This window comes from Myotis lucifugus, unplaced genomic scaffold, assembly GCF_000147115.1.
Source record: "Myotis lucifugus unplaced genomic scaffold, Myoluc2.0 scaffold_421, whole genome shotgun sequence".
In the NCBI taxonomy this organism is placed as follows: Eukaryota; Metazoa; Chordata; class Mammalia; order Chiroptera; family Vespertilionidae; genus Myotis; species Myotis lucifugus.
In genome coordinates this window covers 158,939-180,995 of record NW_005871469.1, presented here as the reverse complement: position 1 = coordinate 180,995, position 22,057 = coordinate 158,939, and the positions used below count along the sequence as shown (strand labels likewise).

At 54.3% G+C, this 22,057-nt stretch overlaps 2 protein-coding genes across 4 annotated transcripts; both read right to left on the bottom strand.

Annotated features, from left to right (window-relative positions):
- Positions 1-4,194: 4,194 nt before the first annotated feature.
- On the bottom strand, positions 4,195-12,217 carry EGLN2 (egl-9 family hypoxia inducible factor 2). Its single transcript, XM_023743975.1, is given in 5 exon segments — positions 4,195-4,842; positions 5,115-5,182; positions 5,397-5,533; positions 5,953-6,072; positions 11,342-12,217. Coding segments are annotated over 5 exon segments (1,221 nt in total). The 5' UTR covers positions 12,182-12,217; the 3' UTR covers positions 4,195-4,786.
- A 104-nt stretch (positions 12,218-12,321) lies between these two features.
- Positions 12,322-22,036, bottom strand: RAB4B (RAB4B, member RAS oncogene family). 3 transcript variants are annotated; one of them, XM_023743977.1, is made up of 5 exons: positions 21,129-21,470; positions 20,894-21,048; positions 19,718-19,813; positions 19,493-19,623; positions 12,322-12,429 (listed from the first exon to the last, which is right to left on the bottom strand). In XM_023743977.1, the coding sequence occupies exons 1-4, from the start codon at positions 21,317-21,319 to the stop codon at positions 19,508-19,510; spliced, it is 558 nt and encodes a 185-aa protein (XP_023599745.1). In that variant the 5' UTR covers positions 21,320-21,470; the 3' UTR covers positions 12,322-12,429; positions 19,493-19,507. The 3 variants fall into 3 exon arrangements, with proteins under 3 accessions (XP_023599745.1, XP_023599744.1, XP_023599746.1); XM_023743976.1 differs by lacking the exon at positions 12,322-12,429 and adding an exon at positions 15,472-15,839 and having other exon boundaries at positions 21,129-21,463; XM_023743978.1 differs by lacking the exons at positions 12,322-12,429; positions 19,493-19,623; positions 19,718-19,813 and adding an exon at positions 19,827-20,675 and having other exon boundaries at positions 21,129-22,036.
- Between the last annotated feature and the right edge of the window lie 21 nt (positions 22,037-22,057).

Here is a 22,057-nt window from a genome sequence, read left to right as displayed (position 1 = left end):
CAGGCAGCCCTGGCCGATGTGGCGCCGTTGGTTGGAGCGTGGTCTGGCACATCAAAAGGTCTCGGGTTCCATTTCTGATCAGGGCACATACTCAGGCTGTGGGTTCTATCCCTGATCAGGGCTCATATGGGAGGCAACTTATCGATGTTTTTCTCTCACATTCATGTTTCTTTCTCTCTCTCTCTCTCTCTCTCTCTCTCTCTCTCTCTCTCTCATCAATAAAAACGTATCCCCGGGTGAAGATTAAAAAAAAAAAAATTTCAGGCCCAGCAGTGTGTCCCCAGGAGGGGAAGGGCAGGAGGGAGCCCATGGATGGTATCTTTCATAGATGTCTCTATCTCTCTCCCTCTCCCTTCCTCTCTCTCTAAAACCAATTACAAATAATAATAAAAATAAAGGCCAAGTGTAAGATACAGCAGTGCTAGGGCTGAGAGGTGGGATGACCTTGGATTGGGGAATCTGGGGAAGGAGCAGTCACAGACGCCCTGCCCCGCCCTCCCGCCCCCCACCCAAGGGCGCAGGCATTGAAGATCGAGGGCACAGTGACCACAAGAATCGCAGCGCTGCTGTTGCTACTCCTCCTGCTGCTGGCGCTAGGCCGGCGAGGTTGAAGTGCGAGCACTGACACAGAGCCTACCCCCTCCCCACCCCCACCCCACGCTTCTTCCCCTGCTGGGGAGCTTGCAGCAGCTGCAGCCCGGACAGACCTTGCCTCTAGAGGCAGTCCTGACAGTGGGTGCTGGTACAGAATTCCGGATTCCTGGAGGTGGGGCTGGGAGCTGGAACTCCTGGTTCTCTGAATGAAGACAGCTGAGGGCTCAATGAAAGGTTGCGGCGTTCAGAGAAAGGACATTGGGTGGGGCGGGAAGCTGGAGCCTGGACTGCTGGTAGTCTGGGAAGAGGAGCGGGGTGGGGTGGGGGAGTCAGATCTCGAGGGAAGAGGGACCGTGGGCCTGAGCTCCAGGTTAAAGGCGGAGTTGCACTACCCTATCCCCAACCCCATTCCTGGGCCCTGAGGGGGGAGCCTGAGCAATCGGTGGGGAGAGGGGAGCAGAGGTTCTCCTGGTTCAGGGCTGGGGGGTGGGGGTGGGTGAATACTGAGGGCCCAGATGCCTAGTTCTGTGGGTGCAGGGGCTGGGGAACTGGACTCCTAGATCCTGAGGGAAGGAGAAAGAGGGAGCCTGGACTCCTGGGCCTGAGGGAAGAAGCTGGCGATGTGAACTCCTGAGCCTGGAATGAGAGGCTGGGACGGGAACTCCAGGGTCTGGAGGAGGAGCTGTGGGCCGGCTCTGGGGTCTGGGGGTGGCGGCGGGAGGAGCTCCCAAGGACCCGCTGAGCACCGCTCGGAGTAGCTCTGGCCTCAGGCGGGTTCACAGTGCGGCGGGGCCCGCGCCCGCAGTGGTGCTGTGCGGCCACGCAGCGCCGGGGGGCGCATTCGAGCTGCCGGCGGGTACCTTCTGTGGCCACAGGGCCATTGCAGTCTTTATTTTTTGTGTTAATCCTCAAGCGAGGCTATATTTCCACTGACTTTTACAGTGGAAGGGAGGGGAGAGAAAGAAACAGACACATCTGTCGGCGGCCTCCCACAGGAGCCCCACCAGGGCCGGATGGAGCCTGCAACTGAGGCCCGTGCCCGATTCCGGACCCTTCAGTCCGCAGGCCGATGCTCTATCCACTGAGCCAAACGGGCTAGGGCCACAGCAATCATTAAACGCTTCCCAGAAAGTGAGGCTGGGAGGCGGAAGAGCAGGCCAGGGCATCGGGTCAGGGTGATAAAGGGGAGGGGGGAGCGAGAGGGGGCGGGGCCTAGCAGAGAATCCATGTTCAGGAGCGCAAATGGCGAGGTGGGGCGGAGCTAAAGTGTAGGGTCCAGTTGGGGGCTGGTTCCTCCCGCAGCAATAGAAGAGCCAGAGAGCAAACATTGGTCAGGGATGGGGACCAGCAGAGGTGAGGCCAATGTAGCGAGAGGGCGGGGAAGGCTGGGATGGCAGCCAAGCGGTCTGGAAAAGCAGCTGAGCCACGGGATACCAGGGAGTCGGCCTCTGGCTGGAGAAGGGCCAGGGCCAGCTCCCAGACGCCCCCTTCTGCCCCACCCCCAGGCATCAGGTTTCCTTTCTTTTTAAATATATTTTCATTGATATCAGAGAGAAAAGGAGAGGGAGATAGAAACATCAATCGGCTGTCTCCTGCATGCCCCATACTGGGGGATAGAGCCAGCAACCCGGGCATATGCCCCAACTGGGAATAGAACCAGTGACCTCTTGGTTCATGGGTTCACGCTCAACCACTGAGCCACACCTGCCAGGCTAGGCATTGTGTTTTCTATGGGGCTGCCCTGGAGGACGCTGAGCAAATTTGCACTCGAGGGCTTAAACGGGTTGGGTACCCCTACAATGGAGGACTGTCCTGGAGGTGGCTTGTTTGCTTGGCGAATTTGAGCCACCATTGCTGCAGCCTGTTCAGAGAGGAGAGGGGCTGGTGTAGGTGTAGCCAATGGTCGGAAGAGGCCGCTGAGTGGAAAAAAGCCAGTAAGTCCAAGAGCTAGCTGGAGGCAGCTTTATAATCTGGTTGTGTTCTCACTACCAGGAGCCCTGATAGAACCTGGCGGCTACTAGGTAATGCCCGGGTATCTAATGTTATGTTTCCTGGTCTTGGGAACCACTATGGCTACAAAGACCCAGAGTTTCTGAGGCTTCTGGACTTCAATGACAACTTTCACATCACGAGTTCCAGATGGGCGAGAGCCCAACCTATGCCAAATGCTGAGTACATAAAACTACCTAGAGTGGATCATTAGAATAGGACTCAGAATCTTGGAATAGAAGTTATAGAATTTATGACATCAAGGTCCAATCTCCCCGTAGGGAAATTGTCTTGCTTGTCCTATTGAGATCCTGTCCCCTGAGGTGTACATTTTACCCTCCCTCCTGGACGGGCTCCCTGGCCTACACCACCGAAACTTCAAGGAGCTTCATGATTTCATGGATTGCTTCCTAGATCAAATGGATAAGGTGCAGGTCCCTGCTATCCTAAACTCCATCCATGCCACCCACAAGGAGGCACCTGGCACTCAGCAGCAGCCCTCTCCTCTGTTCGCAGGAACAGACTCAGAGTTACTTCCAGGAGGAAACTTTGGTGGTGACCATACATAACCTTTTCTTCAGCAGCAGAGAGACCACAAGCACCACCCTGACCTATTGGCTTCTCCCCCTTCTCAAGTTCCCAGAGGTGGCATATATGGCAGCAGGAAAGCCCAAGTTGAGAGGGTTAGGGTTTAGGGATGGCTAGGGATGGATGGGGAGTGGGTATGTGTGTGTGTGTCTCACACACTTCATTGGACCCAGCCCACATGCAGGTGAAGGTGGACACCATGGTAGGTCTGGCACGCTTCCCAAGTCTGCCCCACACGAACACATTGTGGCAGAAGAGCCAGGACTAACGTTGGGACTGTCATGTGCCTTACCTGCAATGCCCACCTGCACGGCCACTTTCTGCCCAAGCTGTTCACCGAGCTTGGGGATTGTGCACAGGGCTGAGGAGCTCCTGTTAACTGAGATTAGCAGACATGAGCATATGTGCAGTCCTGGGAGCAAGAAATAAAGCTCCCCTTCCCAGTGGCTTCTACATGAAAGGCAATGAAAGGCAATCTTGCCAAGTTCATGGGCACTTGCACATTCCCTTTAGGGCACCTTCATGATTTCTCTGCTTGTGTGTCTGCACATGGGACCCTCTCCAATTCAAGAATCCATACTGTTTCAACTCCACCAACTTTCTGGATAAGGGCCAGTTTCTTCATGACCTTTGCCCCAGTTATGGGCCACACAAAAAGGGGGCCAGCTTGGGCAGACCCTGGGATACATGGGGTGCTTACCCTTAATCTGTGTCCCCAGGAAAGTGGATGTACTAGGTGCAGGCCTGGCCTGGTCAGAAATCCTCCTCTTCTTCACCACCATTCTGCAGTGGCTCTGTCTGCTCCTCGTGGGGAGCCCCACCAACAAGGACCTCACCCTGCAGTGCACCAGGCCTTGGTAATGGCCCCTTCACTTCCCAGTTCTACCTGGTGGCCCCCTGAGGTCCGACTCGGCCACCCTCTGCTCACTGACTCTCAGACCTTCTTACCCCCTTTGTTTAACAAAGGCCATGAATTGCAGATGGAGGCATGTCCTTGCCAAGAGGAAGAGGGGGAGTCAGATATGTGCAGCTCTGAGGTAAACTTTTATTTCTTGGCTGACAGGACTTTCACACCCATACTCCTCCCAGCACCTTTTACCTGCCCAAGCAGCGGCAGCCTAGTCCAAAGGGTGCCATGGCCAAGAGGGTTGGGAGTCATTTCACATTCTAAGCTGGAGGAGTGCGGGGGCTTGCAGGTACTCCCCCTACAAACCTTTGCCAGCAAGAGGCCATGACTCACCTCAATCCCAAATTCTGCATCCTGGTGGGAGATGATAATGCCCCCTTCCAGCTCTCCACACCTGAGAGGGGCACGACTAGACAGGGCAAGACACAGGCCCCCAGCTCCAGTAAAGGTAGCCCCCCGGTACTGGCCCCTGCCCAGGCCACAACCCCAGCTCCCATCACAGGGCAGCACAGGTCTCTCCCCTCCTTGGTCCTCAGCAACTAAGGGAACCCTCCACACCAGGCAGGACATAGGCAAAGTCGGAAGCAGCAGCGGTGGCGGGGTAGGAGCAGGCCCCGAGACTGGTAGGCCGCTGGCCAGGCAGCACCAGCCCAGGGCTCTCCTGAAATCAAGGCAAGTTGTCTGTCCATGCAGCTCTGGGGTTGGCCACTAGGTGGGCGTAGTCGGCTGAGATACAGGTACTTGAACACCTTTCTGTCCCGATGCTGGTGGGAGGGAGGGGGACAGGAGATAATGAGTCAGCAGGGACAGGACTAAGAGGCTATGAAAAAGCTGGGAAGGGGAGGAAAGGACCAGAAGAGATGGGGCTCATGCTGGGGTAACCAGGAGAGTGGCTGACTAGGAAAGGTGGGCAGAGGTAAGGAAAAACGCAGCGGAACTTAGTAAAAAACTGAAGTGGATGAGATGGCTAGAGCCCTGGTGAAGTTGTGGAATAGGAAGGACTTGAGGGAAGGGACACCATTTGGGAAGCAGGTACCTAGCTGATACTTGTCTTTGGCTGCAGCTCGCTCCTTGGCATCAAAATACCAGACAGTGATGGCGTACCTGAGGACCAGAGCAGTGTCGGAAGGCAGTTAGAGATCACTTTTCTTCAGTTCCAGCCACCCTGAGCCTGCACATGGGACCCTATCCAATCCCATGACACTAGAGCCTACCCTGAGCCTGGTTCTGTTCCCACCTAGGTCCCCTCTCAGTACTTCATCATGTCCTAGTCATTCGGGGGGAATTCCTGAGCATATCCCAGAAGTATGGGTCATACCTGGTGGCATAGGCTGGTTTCACCTCGTGGGGGTTCCGCCGGTCAGACCAGAAAATAAGCAGCCGGTCAAAGAGTGGCTCAATGTTGGCTACCACAGGCCGGCCCTCAGGGAAGATCTGCAGCAGGCCGCCATGCACCTGAGGGCAGACCAGAGGTTGAAGCAGGAGGCTGGCACTTACTGTCCCCAGGAGCCCACCAGGGGCATAGCAGCTGCACACAGCACTCCCTCCCACCATTCAGCCTCTTAAAAATGAATGCCAACCTAGAATCTGCATCACCATGGAGATGGGCAGGAAACTACTAAAGAAGACAGGAAATAGAGGGGAGGATTCATTATGCCAGGGCCTGGGCGGACTGCACCATTCCTCGAAGGAGGGGCCTTTGCTACCACACAGCTGGAAAGGAGGTGCCATTCTCCAGGAGGAGCCAGGGGCCAGATTGCCCCACCCCCAGGTGGGTAGAGAAGAGGAACCAGAGAAGGTTAGAAGCTGAGCTGGAAGTGGAAACCCAAATGGATGCACACCATACCCCCCCCATCCCCACCACCACACCCTACCTTGATGTCCCAGTTCTGATTCAGGTAATAGATACATGTGATGCAGCGCCCATCACCGTGGGGATTGTCAACGTGCCTCACGTACCCCAGCCCATTGCCTGGATAACACGCCACCATGGCCTGGCAGAGACAGATTGAAGTAGTTTACTGGGGCTAAGCAGAGACATTTGGGGAAGCAGCCATTACCTCCTCTTTCTCAACTCTCCCTGCTCCTCATCTTTGACTCAGGTGTCCAAACTTTCACTTTTTTTAGCCAAGCCCCCATCCACCAGAAACCACAGCTCCAGGGCCTCAACAGCCCCCCCCCCCACCCACACACACACCTTTTACCTTTTTTAGCCAAGCCCCCATCCACCAGAAACTACAGTTCCAGTGCCTCAACAACCCATCACACACACACCACACCACACCCCCCCCACACCCCCAGAGCCGGCACCCAGAAGGGGCTCAATGAGGAACTGAGGGTTTCCTTTTTTAAAGATAACCAGACCCCACCTCAGACATTTCAGCAGAATAAAACCAGTGTCAGCATTTTCTGGCTGCAGCCATGTGGCTTCATAGCCCACACCAGGGGTTCTCGCCCTTGGCTGCAGAGTGTAACCACGTGGGACACTGATGCCCAGGCCCACCTTAAAAGTTCTCATGTATGCGGAGCCTGGAATTTTTAAAGGTTTCTCAGGTAATTCTAATGCATAGCAATGTTGAGAACCACTGCGCCTGACCACAAAGAATGCCTGCTAAGTAAATTATGTCTCCTACATATTTAAACGGGTCGGTCGAAACCTAGAGTGTGACTAGAACCTGAGATCTAATCCCAACTCCAAGGATAACTAGCTGGGTAGCCCTAGATAGTCCTATCACCTTAGCAGGCTCAACTGCCTCATCTGTAAAATGGGGCAATAATACCTGCTCTGTTTACAGCGATGGCATTAACCCCTCTGAGAATCTAACTCTGGAGGTTCCTGACCACACAGATCTAATAGTTAGGACTAATTCAAGGTCTTGTACAGGTCTCTGTGTGTACAGGTCTAGCCACAAGGTTCTCACCTCCTCTCCCTGACAGCTGCCCCTGCCCTGGCCAGCCCTGACCATGCTGAGGCCTGGGCCTAGCCACTTGGCTAGGAACTGAGGGAAAAGGTGGATGTGGTATGAGGAAAAGGGCCCAGGTGTCCCTACAGACCTAACACACAGGTTCATCTTAGAGCTGCCACATGAGCTGTGATGTCAGGGGAAGGGGGAAGGGAGAGGGGTCTCAGGTTCCGCATCCATGACATGGAACTGACAGCTATTTCACAGGCTGTTGTGGGAACTGAACAAGATATAAATGAGAAGGCACCCAGCATGGTGCCTGCCACATGATAGAAAGCCAAAGCACAGGCTGAAATCACATTTTTTTAAAAAGTCCCAGTCCTACCCTCTGCCCAAAGCCACTAAAAGGGCTGCATGAGGCAAATAAGGAAGCGCTGACATGAAGACCCTCCAGCTCCTCCCCAGCTGGGGACCATCTGTCTTGACACCTTGACCCACAGAGGCCAGGTCAGACTGCTGGCTGCTACTCCCACTAACACTCAGCTGTACCTATAGGCCACACAGGGGAAGACAGCCCTGAGATAAACATTCCTGATCAAAAGGATCAGTGGTTAAAGCGTCGACCTGTGGACTGAAGGGTCCCAGGTTGGATTCCAGTCAAGGGCATGTACCTTGGTTGCAGGCTCAATTCCGGGCTCCGGGTTAGTGTGTGTGCAAGAGGCAACCAATCCATGTGTCTGTTTCTCTGTGTGTCTCTCCCCCTCACTTCCACTCTCTCTAAAAGTCAATGGGGAAAATATTCTCAGGTGAGGATTAACAACAACAAAAAAGGGTCAGTGTCTGATGCTAAAACAGCTTGCCAAGGCCTCCTCCCAACACATCACTCCCAGGGCTCCCCCCAGCATGGATGTACACCACTCTGCATGAAGCATGTGCACCCGAGCCACCTCAGCACCTGCCCTAGGAAAGAGGCCAGAAGAGTGGCCACCAGGTAAGGCAGTGGAAGCACTCTTCCTTCTGGCGGCACCAGGGCACAGCAGTGAGCAGGCCCCAGGTTCAGAAGGAGTACCTTCTTTGCACCGTTCACTCCACACATGGGTCAGCGCTCTGAGCAAGCACCTCACCAGGAGGAAAGAACACGCTGTGGGCCAGGTGCCCTGGAATCAGTGAGTCACTAATTAGGGATGGGCAAGGCCTCCCCAGTTAGAACCCAAGCAGAGATTTTGCTGGTGGTGCAGGAGGAGAGGGTGGGGAAAGGTCCAGTGCTGCAACCTCTTCCCCCACAAGCCATCCCCGTACAGCAGCCAGAGGCCTTTTTCTCCAGCTCTTCCTTGTTCAAATCCCTTCAAGTACCCACTGCATCCAGAAAAAATAAAAAATACAAACTCTTGCCCTAGCTGGTTTGGCTCAGCCTGTAGACTGAAAGGTCTCGGGTTCGATTCCAGTCAAGGGCACATGCCTGGGTTGTGCGCTCGACCGCCAGTAGGAGGCTTGCAGGAGGCAGCCAATCAGTGATTCTCTCTCACCATTGATGTTTCTATTTCTCTCTCCCTCTCCCCTTCTTCTCTGAAATCAATAAAAATATATTTTAAAAAAAAATACAAATTCCTGACCACAGCCTCTGAGGACACCAACCACCGCTCACTCTGCTCCACCCTCTCCGCCTCCTGACTGTTCCCTGCCCAGGCCAACCTCACCCCAAGGCCTCTGGGCCTGCCTGGAGCGCTCTGGCTAAAGGCCCCGGGGCTGATTTCCCACTCCATCCTCAGGAGGTGAAATCAGCACAGGTACTGGTTTACCTAGTACTGGCCCCACAGGCAGCCCCAGGGCAGCCCCAGGGCAGCCTGTCTCCCAGTGCCCAGGAGGACGCTGCTGCCCGAAAGCACTCCTCTGGGCCTCAGGGCCTTCAGCCTCCTGCCCTGTGCACCTCACTCAGGACCTCCCACCATGGAGCAGGGACACCCTCTGGAGTCTGGCACGGAACAGGACTTGTACACGAAGGCTGGGCACAGAAACAGGCCCTTTAAGGCCCGCTTCTCCCCACATATACACACACCAGAGGGAGTGGAGGATGGAAGCCTACTCTGGCCCCAGAGAAGCATCTACTTCCTCCCCCCCAAGGGAAAGGGACAAGCACAGTGACATGGAAATGTGGAAATCTGCTCCTCACCCTTCCACCTCAGGGAAGGGACAGCTGGGATCAGAGCCAGGAAACTGAAGAGTTAGAGACTATTGGTAACAATGTGCCCAGAGCCCCACCACACACACTCACACACTCAAATCAGAAGCTGGAGACTGAGCCAATGACAGCAGGCCCCACCCCGAGCTGCTCTTAAAGGGGCAAATCAAAGCAGCCAGGCCCTCTGGTTGTCCCAGATGCCAGTAGGAGTCAACTCTCTCCCACCTACAGGCCAACTGAGCAAAGGAACTAGAGAGGAAGAGGAGGGAAAACAGGAGAACACAGGCGCTCCACTCAGAATGATCCAGAGCAATCAGTGCCCCCCCACCACTGTGGCCACCCATCCCAGCACCCTACACTGTCTCCCTGCAGAGTCTGGGGAGGGAGCCCAGGTGTTGCCCTTTGAAAGCTGGAAGCCTGGAGTGGTTGTCTCTTTGGGGCAGGGGAGGGTCTGAGAGGAACTCAGTGATTGGGTTGGCTCCTCCCCTCCCTTCTCAGTCCAGCCTGGCTTACCTCCCAGGATAATACTTCCCTGGTTTACCTCCTAAGAGTCACCTAGGGCTAAAAAGACCCCCCACCCCCAATTCTAGCCAGGGCCCTACCTACCACATCCAAAGCACCAAAAGGGAAGAGATCTGTCCCTTCTACCCTACCCTGCCCTCCTAAAACATCACAGACTACTTGGAGGCTTAACCTGGTTTTCCTATCCCGCCCTGGGCCATTCAGCTCTTGTGGTCCACTCCCACCTGCAAGGATGGGGAAGCCTGATGTGAGGCTGCTGAGCACCCTGTGGTCAGGGAAACTCCCGCTAATCTCTCCTGCGAGCCCAGGGAGGGGCCGCCTCTGGCTCTCCAGCTATCAAGTAACAGGAGGGAGAGGGAAGTAGGACAAGTTCCAGCTGGGGTGGAGAGGATACTGGCCTTGGCCCCAGGGGAGGCCTGGTTCCGGAGCCAGCTCTAGCCTGAGAGGGAAGCTGCACAGAGGCAGAATGGGAGATGTGATCTAAGAAAGAAGGGAGGGGACATCAGGCGCACAACTTCATGCCCAAAGGGCAGAATACAGCCAGCCTGTGCCATCAGCCAGGCATCACTGGTATTGTGCAGTGGGCACTCCCTACAGAGCCTTTTCCCATCTACACTGAGCCTTGGGCTCAAGGCCAGGGCCCTCACACCCCTCCATGAAGAGAACTATCGTGTCAGCAGGCCTGAAAGGCCCTATGGACCATTGTCCAGTGCAGAGCTCCTGGCCCAGATTCTAGAATGGGCAGCTGGAGGCCCCGGAGGCCCTGACTCCATAAACTCCAACCAAATCAGCATTTTCCTTAAGACAATGAAGTAAAATGGCAGATTCTGAAAAAGGATCAGGGCCCTAAAAATATTAACAACTACTACTCTAAAGAAAAAGGGACCAAGAAGAGACACAAAGGCAGGTAGTCAGGAACAGATCTGAGCCAGACAAGGGTATAGTGATGGGCAGATAGGACAGATAGGATGGAGAGCAGGGACTAGGATGGGGTGAAATGGGAACGATGGGGACAGGACCTCCAATCCAGTCAGCACATAGCTACCCAGGGCCACCTCCAGGAAGCTGTCCTCGACGCGGATACCATACTATTGCACACAGAGCACAATGTAGTCCAGCACCAGGAGCAGCAGGCAGCACCTCCTCCCTCAGCCTGGCACTGACCTATTGCCACCCTCCACCCTCCACCTCCTGGTTCTCCTGGCTTGGAGACCGAGTGGACAGCCAGAGACAATGCGGACAGAATGAATTAGACAGACAAGCCAGCAGATAGTGACAGATGAAAGGATGGGGGACCAGAAAAGGATGCGGACAGGGACATCTCTATGGACTGCTCTTGGTCTGGGGCCCATGAACAGACATCAGGAGCCTGTGAACCCCACCATGGCCCATGCACATGTGTGGGGCTATGAATGTTCTAGAGAATCCCTGGTAAGATCAAAAAGCACAAAACCCTGGTTTATAGGTGCACAAGCTATGGCCCACAGGGAGAAAGCACACAGACCTCTAGAGTCCCCATAGGGAGTGAAAGCCCAAAGCAAATTCTAACACTCCCTCCACTGAAGCTGCCTAAACCCTTCTGTGACCCCAGAAGTGTCTCCAAACCCACTGGTGCTCAGAGGATGAGGCATCCAATGAATGTGTGCTGGGCAGCCTTACCTTGGTGCGCCCATTGATGACGTAGTTGCCCAGCCGCCCAGTGCAGTGCCGGATCACAGTGTCCACGTGGGCCATGAGGGCCCCGATGCTCCGGCAGCCTGGCTCGTGGCCTTCCACCCAGGCGATCTGGTCCCCACGGATGCTGCGTGGTGGGATAGCCCGCTGGCTCACCAGCTGCCCATCACGCAGGCGCCCGCCCCGCTTCAGGGCCTCTACCTCAGCCAACACTCGGCTACCCAGTGCCGCCCCCAGGAAGCTGTCCTTGACACAGATGCCATAGTACCGCAAGCAGGGCACGATATTGTCCTGAGCCAGGCGCTTTAGAATTTGCTATCTGCTTCACGTCACGCGGTCACTGGCCTCACCATGGTCCATGGCTATCGCCAGTGCTGCAGCCCAGGCACCCTCCCCCTCTGCCTCCTGGTTCTCCTGCCTGGCCCAGGGCCGCTTGCTGGGTGCGGGGGCATCCCCACCATCCTCTGCCCATTTCCGCTTGGGGGCCTCAGGCCGTGCGCCCTGAGCTGCTAGTCGCTGGCACCCCTTAGTGACCAGTGCCGCAGCACCCTCACTCTGCAGTGGCTGCAGCTCGCCACCACCCTGCCCACCAAAGCCCTCCAGCAGGGTGCTGGCTGAGGTGGAAGTGGCTGAGGCTCTGGGGATCCCACTGCCTGCTGAGGCCTCAGCAGGTGCTCCTGGACGGTGGTAGGAGGGTAGCAGGGGACATGGCAGGTAGCTCTCCACCCCCATCCTGGACCGGCCAGGCTCCAAAGGCTCTGACACAGAACCCGGCAACTGAGGGAGAGCCTGACTCAGGGATTGGGGCTGGCACGGGCTGTCCATGGCAGCAGCGTCTTCATCCCCCTGGCATGGAGGGCACGGCCTGGGCCCATGGTGCCACCCTCCTCCGCTGCCTCCTCCTCCTCCACTTGATGCAGCTGGGGGCCGGGGCGGCAGGGCTGGCCGGGCCTGGCGTGGGGCAGGGTGAGGCAGGGCAGGTGGCAGCAGCTCTTCTTGTGCCCTGGGGGTGCTCGCTGGTCCCCAAGTCCTCTGCTGTCCCTAGGGGCTTGGGAAGGGACCTGTCAGGGTTACTGGAGAAAGAGATAAAAGAAAAGAGATGTTTGAGGACCTAGACGAGGCAGGCTGGCTGGGGAAAGGGTGGAGGGGCAGTAGAAAGGCAGACAGACTTGACTGTTGAGACCAAAAAAATTGAGCCAACTAGGGGGTGAAGACCCCTGGAATTTGGGGGGGGGAGGGAGTCACTGACAGATAAGAATCAGGGAGGACAGGTGGAGGAGTAAAGCTGGGTCGATGACCCAAGACAGAGGGCTGCGCGGGGCCAGGGGAGAGAACCACCTCAGGTGAGACAGACGGACAGAAAAGAGGGAGGGGCCTGAGTAGAACAGGAGCGGCGAGGGAGTGGGGAATAGAGACGAACAGGGGGATCTGCCTGGGAGTTCCAGGCACACACAGAGGGAATGTGGGGGCCACAGGCAGAGGAAACTGGGGAGTCCAGAGACAAAGAAAGCAGAGGGGCGGGGAGGGGGGGGGACAGAGACAGAAAAGCCGGAGAAAAGCTGGGAGGGAGGGCCTAAGACAGCCGGACAGACCGGGTGGAAGGGTCGACCTTACGCCCACGAGAGGAAGCCTGCTGGGGGCTGACACACATCCAGACGGAAGGGAGGTCCTGAGACAGACTGACGGACGGAAGGGAGTCGCAGGAGGAGGGCTCCCCAGCGACAGGGAAGGGCGGATAAGGGTTCACGCACCCGGGGACCGGACTAGGGGAAACGAGCGCCCCCTACCAACCAACTCCAGTCGCTGCGAGCACGGCGGCCCCGTCGGGGCGCAGCTGGCGACGGAGGTCGGGCCTGAGCGCCGCTCGGACCCCTGCCCACTCCCCTCCCCCTCGGCCAGGCTCGCGCTCCCCGCGGCCACCTCAACCAGCGCCGCGGCAGGCACTCAACGTGCCCGTCGCGCGATCCCTCCCCCGCGCCCCACCCCCATTCCTCCTCCCCAGGGTCGCCGAGCTCCGCCACCACGGGCCGGAGCGCGCCCCCACGCCCTGCCCGGCTCGCGCCGGCGCCCCGACTCCCGCGCCCTCTCCGCCCGCTCCCTTCCCTCCCCGAGCTCTCCTCACCGAGCTTTTTCCTCCGACCCCGGCGCCGCCGTTTGTTCCAGCCGCCCTGCGCCGCACAGCTCGCCATACCCCGCCCCCACCGCCCCTGACGCTCCGCCCCCGCCTCTCCGGGTGGGTACGTGACCGCACCCGGGCCGAGGGGACGGTGCGCAGGCGCGAGCCGCGGGAGGCGGGGCATGGGCGTTCACAACAGCCACACTCTAAAAGGGGAGGGGGCTGGCCGACACGAGGCTCATTTGCATTCTACGCCCCGCCCCCTTTTCCGCGAGCGGAGGCTCGGATTTAGAAAGGGCTGAATCGGGGAAGTTTCTGCTGACATGCAAATGACATGGGAGAGATATGCAAATAATGCTATTTACATGGACAAGCCCATCTTCTCAGAGCCGAGAACGCTGCGGAAAGAGTAGCCGGGTCGGGATGTGCCATGCAAACATCGATGTCTTTTACATGGACAGCCCCACCTTCTCACAGCTCAAGAATAGGGATGAGATATTTAGAAATGTCGGCGCAGGTAGTTGGGAAATATATGTAAATGAATACGCCAGCAATAATTTACATAAGGCCTTTATATAACGGAGGAAAACAGTGCAGAATGTCCTTGAGGGGAGGGATCTCAGACTAGAAGGGATGATAACCCACTCCGCCCTGTCCCCTCGAGACAAGTGTTCGAGTCAGAATAAAGTAACCCAGGAAAGCCATGCAGAGATGTTTGCATGACAGCCTTGTCTTTTTCTTTTTTTAATATATTTTATTGATTTTTTACAGAGAGGAAGGGAGAGGGATAGAGAGTTAGAAACATCAATAAGAGAGAAACATCGATCAGCTGCCTCCTGCACACCACCTACTGGGGATGTGCCCGCAACCAAGGTAAATGCCCTTGACTGGAATCGAACCTGGGACCCTTCAGTCCTCAGGCCAACGCTCTATTCACTGAGCCAAACCGGTCAGGGCCAGCCTTGTCTTTTAAGAACATTATAGGCAACTGAGCCTGGGAGGATTGTGTTGGAGGTTGACACATCCAGACGGAAGGGAGGTCCACTTAAATGCCCCCACCCCTTGGCTCGGTGGAACAGAGACGCAGGCCTTCCCTGTGTGGGTTAAAGCAGACTTGAGGGTGGCTAAGCAGTTGGGAGTGTCCAGAGGGGACTTATCTGTCCCTTGGCAAGCTGGGGTGGCTTTGGACTATTTAGATGGAACCATTTTGTCTTATTCAGTATGCACGTGAGTCCAGGTTGCACAAAGCCCCACATACACACAGAAAGGGTTCATGGTCACATACAGGTATCAAAAGAGTCAAATTCACATCAAAACACACAAAGACTGCCGTGCATGGCTTAGTGGTTGAGCATAGACTTATGAACCAGGAAGTCACCGTTTGATCCCTGGTCAGGGCACATGTGCTGGTTGTGGGGTCCGTCCCCAGTGAGGGGCATGCAGGAGGTGGCCAATCAATGATTCTCTCATCATTGATGTTTCTTTCTCTCCCTCTCCCTTCCTCTCTGAAATCAATAAAAAATATATTTACACACACACACACACACACACAAAGACCTAAGAGGCACTCATGCAAGTTAGACACTGCCCAGGCTTTCAGGCATCAGGCATGTATAGGTATCACCCACAGGCCTAAATTCTTACTCATGTTGTTCGATGTCCCAAAGAGCCTCATGAATACAATCACTAAGGACACAGAATTGTCACAAACAACAGTGCCACACACACAAGCAGCACATATTCCGACAGATACCATCAATAATGTCACACAGGGACATCAGTGTTATATATGTGGGCCTCGCACATTGTCACAAAATGTGCACACAGTGACAGACTCCCTCGTTAACAGGCACCTACCTGAGTCATGGGGTCATGGTGTACCCCCACACCATGTCTGATCCAGAAACGTGGCCCCAAACACCATGATACTCATTCTTCCATTAGATACCTCTTCTGCCTCCCCTCCCTCCCTGCCATCCCAAAATGATGAAGGCCAAGACACAGGTATAAACAATGCTTTATGGGAGTGGAGAAGTAAGCCTTCAGGTAATAAATAACTCGTACTCGCAATGGCAGGGCCAGGGGAGCTGGGGCCAATGGCCCTGGTCACAGGCTTTGGGAACACTTTGAGAATGGTTAGGAGTTCGAGGGGGATAGGGGGTAGCCAAGACAGAGGAAGCAGCAGCAGGTATGGATTCCCCCCTCCCCCGTGGCTCAGTCTTGCCCCTCAGCCAGGCCCAACCAGGCCAGGGAAGGGGAACAGGTGTCAGGACAGCTTCTCTGGGGCCAGGTGAGGGACTTGGCCTCCTGGGCCCTAGGTCTGGACCCCAGTCAGAAGGACAGGGCTGGTCCTGGAGAACAGGTGAGCTGAAAGAAAAGTGTGAGGTGAACTGGAAGGATCCTGGCGCTGTCCAGCTGGTGTGTCTGTCTCATTTCTGGGTATCTTTGTGCCCTCCTATCAGTGTCTGTCTCTCCATACCTTTCTCTCTCTCTCTCTCTCTCTCTCTCCAGGAGTTTCTACATTATCTGACTTTCTATTTCTCATCTGCATGTAATTTGTGGCATTCTCTGTGAGAGTTTCTCCTTGTTTCCTCAGAGAGCTGTCTCCTTGAGTCTGTAAAAAGGTAGCTCAGTGTCTAAATTTAATGTCCCCACCTTTGTATCTCTATGTAACTTCTACAGTCCTGGATCATCCTGACGCCAGGTCTTATTCTAGGGCTTTCTAAACTGAGGATACACATTCAGTCAGTGGTTCTTGCTCTGTTACAGATATCAATGCCTGGGAGCTTCCAGGAATCCTGAAATCACTTCAAAATCTTTGGGGGGAGGCCCAGGCATCAGTAGCTTTTAAAGATCTCCAGGTGATTCCAATGTGCAGCACTGGATTAATGGGGTGGGAAATCAGCCTTGACCAATCTTTGACTGAAAAAGAATAAAATAGAGCCCAGCCAGTGTGGCTCAATGGTTGAGCATCAACCCATAAACCAAGAGGTCTCCATTTCGATTTCCGGTTTCAGGCTCAATCCCCAGGAGGGGGGATGCAAGAGGCAGCCGATCCATGTGTCTCTCTCATTGATGTTTCTATCTCTCTATCCCTCTCCCTTCTCTCTAAAATCAATAAAAACATGTTTTTTTTAAGAATAAAATGGAATACATAGAAAATATCGGAGTGCATCATATGTAATAACTAGAGGCCCGGGTGTTCAGGTGGGGTCCCTCGGCCTGGCCTGCGGGGATAGGGCCAAAACCAGCTCTCCAACATCCCCTGAGGGGTCCTGGATTGCGAGAGGGTGCAGGCCAGGTCAAGGGACCCCACCGGTGCACGATCGGGCCGGGTAGGGATCGAGGGAGGGCTCCAAGGTGTGTCCAGCCCGTCTTGCCCAGTCCAGATCTGCCAGACCCCAGCAGCAAGCAAACCTACCAGTCGGAGCATCTGCCCCCTGGTGGTCAGTGCACATCATTGCAATTGGTCGAAAGGTCAGACACTTAGCATATTAGGCTGTTATGATATAGGATATTGGTCCATGGAGATACAAAGCAGATAAGTGGGTGCCAGAGGCTGGAGAGAACGAGGAGTGACTGTTTAGTGGGTACGGAGTTTCCTTTTAAGGTAATGAAATGTTTTGGAACTAGACAGAGGTGGTAGTTGCACAATCTTGTGAAAGTACTGAATGACACACTTTCAGATGGCTAGATTTTTCTTATGTGAATATCACCACAATTTTTTAAAAAAAGAATATTGGTGCTAAGAAAACATGTGTTTCAGTTTTATGTGTGTGCCTGTATTAGATCAACATATATTTCCTCCAGCAGATTGCAGTCAACAAAGTGAAAAAACATCATCTTACTATATTTGATTCCCTGAGAGCAAACCCTGAAACAGACCCTGGGCTAAGCCCTGGGGGGAAGAGTATACTCATTCATTTCTGCATAGCCAGAGTCTTTCAAGGGATAAAAGGAAGAAAAAGAATAGGAGTTGGTGTAAGAAAGGAGGCGGGAGGACAGGCGCACCCAACCGAGGCACAGCAGATGGAAAGGCCTGGATGGAAAAAAGAGCACTACCCAAGGAACTTACCCAAGACTCCTCTCTCTCAAATTCCATATGCACTCATCAGGAAATCATTTTGGTTTTGCCTTCAAAGCCTATCCAGTATAACCCCGTTCCCCCACAGCCACTCTGGAACTGCCAATGGCTGGGAGGGGAAATGGGCATGAAGTGCAGAGGGAGCCCTGGGAAGACATTCACACCCCTAGAGAAGTCAGGATGGGACCAAATCCTGTAGGATCTTGCAAGCCTGTCAAGTCGTTTGGAACAAACAAGGCTTCCTGAAGGAGAGGGAGGAAGTTAGTATGGAAAAGAGGGGAAGGAACAGTGTTCCTGGCAGAAGAAGCAAAATGAGCAAAGACCCAGAAATATAGAAAAAACTTTAGTGTGGCTACAGTGGCCTGAGAGGTGGAAAGAGATGCAAGTTGAGGCAGGAAAGAGATGCAGAGTCAAACACCAGGCTGAGGAGCCTCAGCTGTGTCTCATGGACCCTGGGAGCCATGAATGGTTTTAAGCAAGAGAGACAGGATAGGATGTGCTTTAGAAAGACCCAATGGCTACATTAAGAGGGCACAAGACTGGAGACAGAAACCAGGGAGGATACAGAACCTATATACACCTAAATACCTTCTCTGCCCCCCTTCCTCCACCATCATCTCTCACCTTCACTTTGCAGTAGCCTGCTCACTGTTCTTCCAGGTCATGCCCTCCACACAGTCCCCCACTATATGCAGTAAGAGGGACCCTATGAACACCTGAATCAGATCCCATCCCTCCTCTGCTCAGAACCCTCCTATGGCTCCCACCCCATCCAGTGTATAAGCCAGAGTCCTCCCTGTGGCTCAGAAGGCCCTAATTGATCTGCTTCCCTCCACTTCTGACCTCATCTCCTGCTATACCATACCACCCCCTCAACATAAACACGCACACACACACTCCACTCCAGCCACATTAGCCTCCTTGGTCTTCTCTACTCATGCCAGGCATAGCACTGCCACCAGGCCTTTGCACTAGCTGTTTTCAGCCTAGAACACTCTTTCCCCAAATCCCCATATAACCTCCTCCCTTACCTTCTTTGAGTCTTTGCCCAAATATCACCTTCTCGCCCTGGTCGGTTTGCTCAGTAGTTAGAACATCAGCCCAAAGACCGAAAGGTCTCGGGTTTGATTCCCAGTCAAGGGCACATATCTGGGTTTCAAGTTCACTCCCCAGCTAGGTTGGGGCGTGTGAGGGAAGCACCCAATCAATGTCTTTCTCTCACATCAAGGTTTCTCTCTCTCTCTCTCACCCCCTCCTCCGTCCCCTCCACTCTCTCTAGAAAAATCAATGGAAAAAATATCCTTGGTTGAGGATTAAAAAAAAAAATGTCACCTTCTCAGTAGGGCCTTGACTTATCTTCCTGTTCAAAATTCCATTCCCCACTCCACACCCCTCCTTGCCCTGCATAGCTCTTATCTCCTTAATGACTATATAATTTACTTATGTATCTTATTTATTGTCTGTCTCCTCCATGAAGGCAGGGATTTTTTAAAATACATTTTTATTGATTTCAGAGATGAAAGAGAATCATCTGTCGGCTGTCTCCTGCACACCCCACACTGGGGATCTAGCCCACAACCTGGGCATGAGCCCTGACCGGGAATCGAACCATGACCTCCTGGTTCATAGGTCAATGCCCAACCACTAAGCCATGCTGGCTGGGCTGAAGGCAGGGATTTTGTGTTTCATGAGTGACTTGAACAGGGCCTGGCACATAGTAGATGCTCAATGAATATTTCATGAAATATGAATGGGAGGGTCAGAGATCCAGGCCAGACTTCCCCTGGCCAGGAAGATGGTTCCTTTAACTCGTGTTTTTGCATTTTTCTTTCGCTGTTTCTCTTGTCACCTTTCCTTTTCTGTGTCTCTGTCTCTGTTCCATACTCCCCCTTGCCAGGAGACCACCCCTGCAGTCCCTGAGTCCCCAATATCCCACCTGGCTCCGCAGGTCTCAGCAGCCACAGGGCTGCGGGGCCACGGCCTGGGCACTCCGAGGCTGCCGCAGCTGGCGAAGGGAAGCATCACCGTACTGAATGCCTGAGCCCATCCTCTCGGGGTCGAGCTCACCTGGGAGCGAGGAGAGAGGTCAGGATGGGTCCCTTGGAAACCTCTGGCCCCTACCTTCCACTCCCACTTCCACTCCGGTCAGTCTGGGCCTCACCTGAGTCGATCTTGTTCAGGATGGTGCGGGCACACTTCAGGAAAGCCTCCTCCACGTTCTCCCCTGTGAGAGCACTGGTTTCCAGGAACATTAGTTCTGGGGGCAGACGCTCAGGTCAGGACCTCAGTCAATCCCCATCCTCTACTCCAACCCTGACCTGCTGCCTCTCATTCTGTTCCTCAAACGTGCCACCTTTGCCCTCACTCCTGGCCTTCATACACACCATTCCCCTGTCATGAATGCCCTTCTCCCCAGGTACTCACCTAGCTCTTCCTTCAGAGCTCAGATCACACATCTCCCCGAGAGAGTCCTCCCTGACCTCCCAGGATGGGTCAGGTGCCTCCTCGGGCTCCCATGGGCCCCTGTGTCTCCCCCAGCCTGGTCCTGATCCCTCTGGGTTATCACTGTGTGGAAATGCACTTGCTTGCCCACCTACCCCACACTGGACTGTGAGCTAGGCCCATGCTGTCATCATCACCGTGTCCTTAGCACCATCTAGCAAGGCCCAGGTCCACTACAGTTCACCCATCAGTCATATGACAAGGCCTCAAAGTAAATTAAGAGCCAGGATTGAAACCCACATTTTTCTGACGGCAAAACCTCCTCTAAACCTGGAGGTTACAAACTGGAAGAACATGGACAGTCCCTAAGCCAGCAGACATTTGGCCAACACAATATTTTCAAATGGGTTTGTACTTGCATTCCTTTTAACAGGCTGTCAGTTTTGTACACTCCATTGATGCCAGTGCCTGCTAACATGGTCAACCACAACCTATCTCCTTTAATCACAAAACATGCCTGTCCCCTAGGGCCATTGGAGTTTGCAGTTTCTAGCTTACACCAATACCCTGTGCCCTCGCCATGGTGGTTGACACCTTCTTAGCAGCCAGCATTATCAAGTACCCACTCCATCCAGGGGGTGCTGAAGGCTTTCCATGAACCATGCCCCTTAACCATCCTGCGGAATGTGAGACAGAAACATTGTGAGCCCCACTTTCTAGACAAGGAAACTGAGGAACAGAGCAGTCACATGACATACATGTGGCAACACTCACATTTGAACTCATCCCTCTCTAAACCTCCACATGCTCCTGCTGGACACGGCCAGAGAGAGCCAGAAGGTCCACGGCCCCAGTGGACTGTTCCCGTCCCTGTTGCTCACCCTATGGCTCTCACCGTTCTCCTGGGCAAAGCGGGAGGCCTCCAGGAAAGTAACCTCACGCTCCAGGTCCAGGTCCTTCTTGTTGCCACAGAGGATGACCACGATGTTGGGGCTAGCCAGTGTGCGGGCGTCTGTCAGCCAAGCAGCCAGCGAGTTATAAGTCTCCCGGCTGTGGAGAAGAAGAAAAAAGGGAGGTAGGTGCAGGAGAGGGGCCACCCAGATCCTACCCCATCCATTTCGTACACCTACCTGGTGATGTCGTACACCAGCAGGGCTCCAGCTGCCCCTCGGTAATAACTCCGTGTCACAGACCTGGGGGGCCAGGGGGACCCAGTCACCTCAGAGGCTGGGGTCTGCCCCAAGACTGCCCCCCTCTGCAGAGAGAGACTGGTGGTTTGGAGGCCCCCTTCACTACTGGCCCTTCCCCCAAAACTTGGCATGATCTGGTCTCACTACAATGCCTCCCTGTCTCACAGTCTCTATCTCCCTCAACCTCTATATCACTTAGCTCTTTGTTTGCCTCTTAGTCTTTCTCTGTCTTTGACTCTCCTGTGTCCCTGTCTTTCTGTATTCCTTCATTGGTCTGTCTTTCTCTCTGTCTCTGTTGTGTGTGTGTGTGTGTGTGTGTGTGTGTGTGTGTGTGTGTTTAAATCTCTATTTCTGTCTCTGTCTCATTCTCACATTTTCTGTCATGTCCCTTTTGCCTAGTCCTGGCCAGATGCTATGCAACTACATCTGCTTATCCCTCTTCTGCTGTGTCTGGGGGAGGCCCCCTTCCCAGTGTGGCCAACTGTCTGCATCTCCCTGTGCCACCAGTCTGGGTCCTCTAGAACTCATGCAATCATTCCGCAGCATTTATTGAGCACTTACTGCAAACCCAGTTTGTGTCACACACCTGTCTTTCCTTCGCCCTCTCTGTCTCTGGCCTGGCGTCTGTGCACCTCACACAGTAAACTAACACACAATGATTAACTTAGCAGCTCTTCTTCTCTTGTTTCTCTTCTGTCTCTTCCTCAGACTCAGGGTTTCTATATGTCTATCACCTTTCTCCAGACATTTCCTGAAGACATACTGTGCACTGAGTAACTATTCATTACTCTCTCTGCTAGTCCTGTCCCCCTTTCCCTGTCTGTTCTCTGTCTCATCTGTTATCTTTCTCTTCTTCTCCGTCTCTCTCT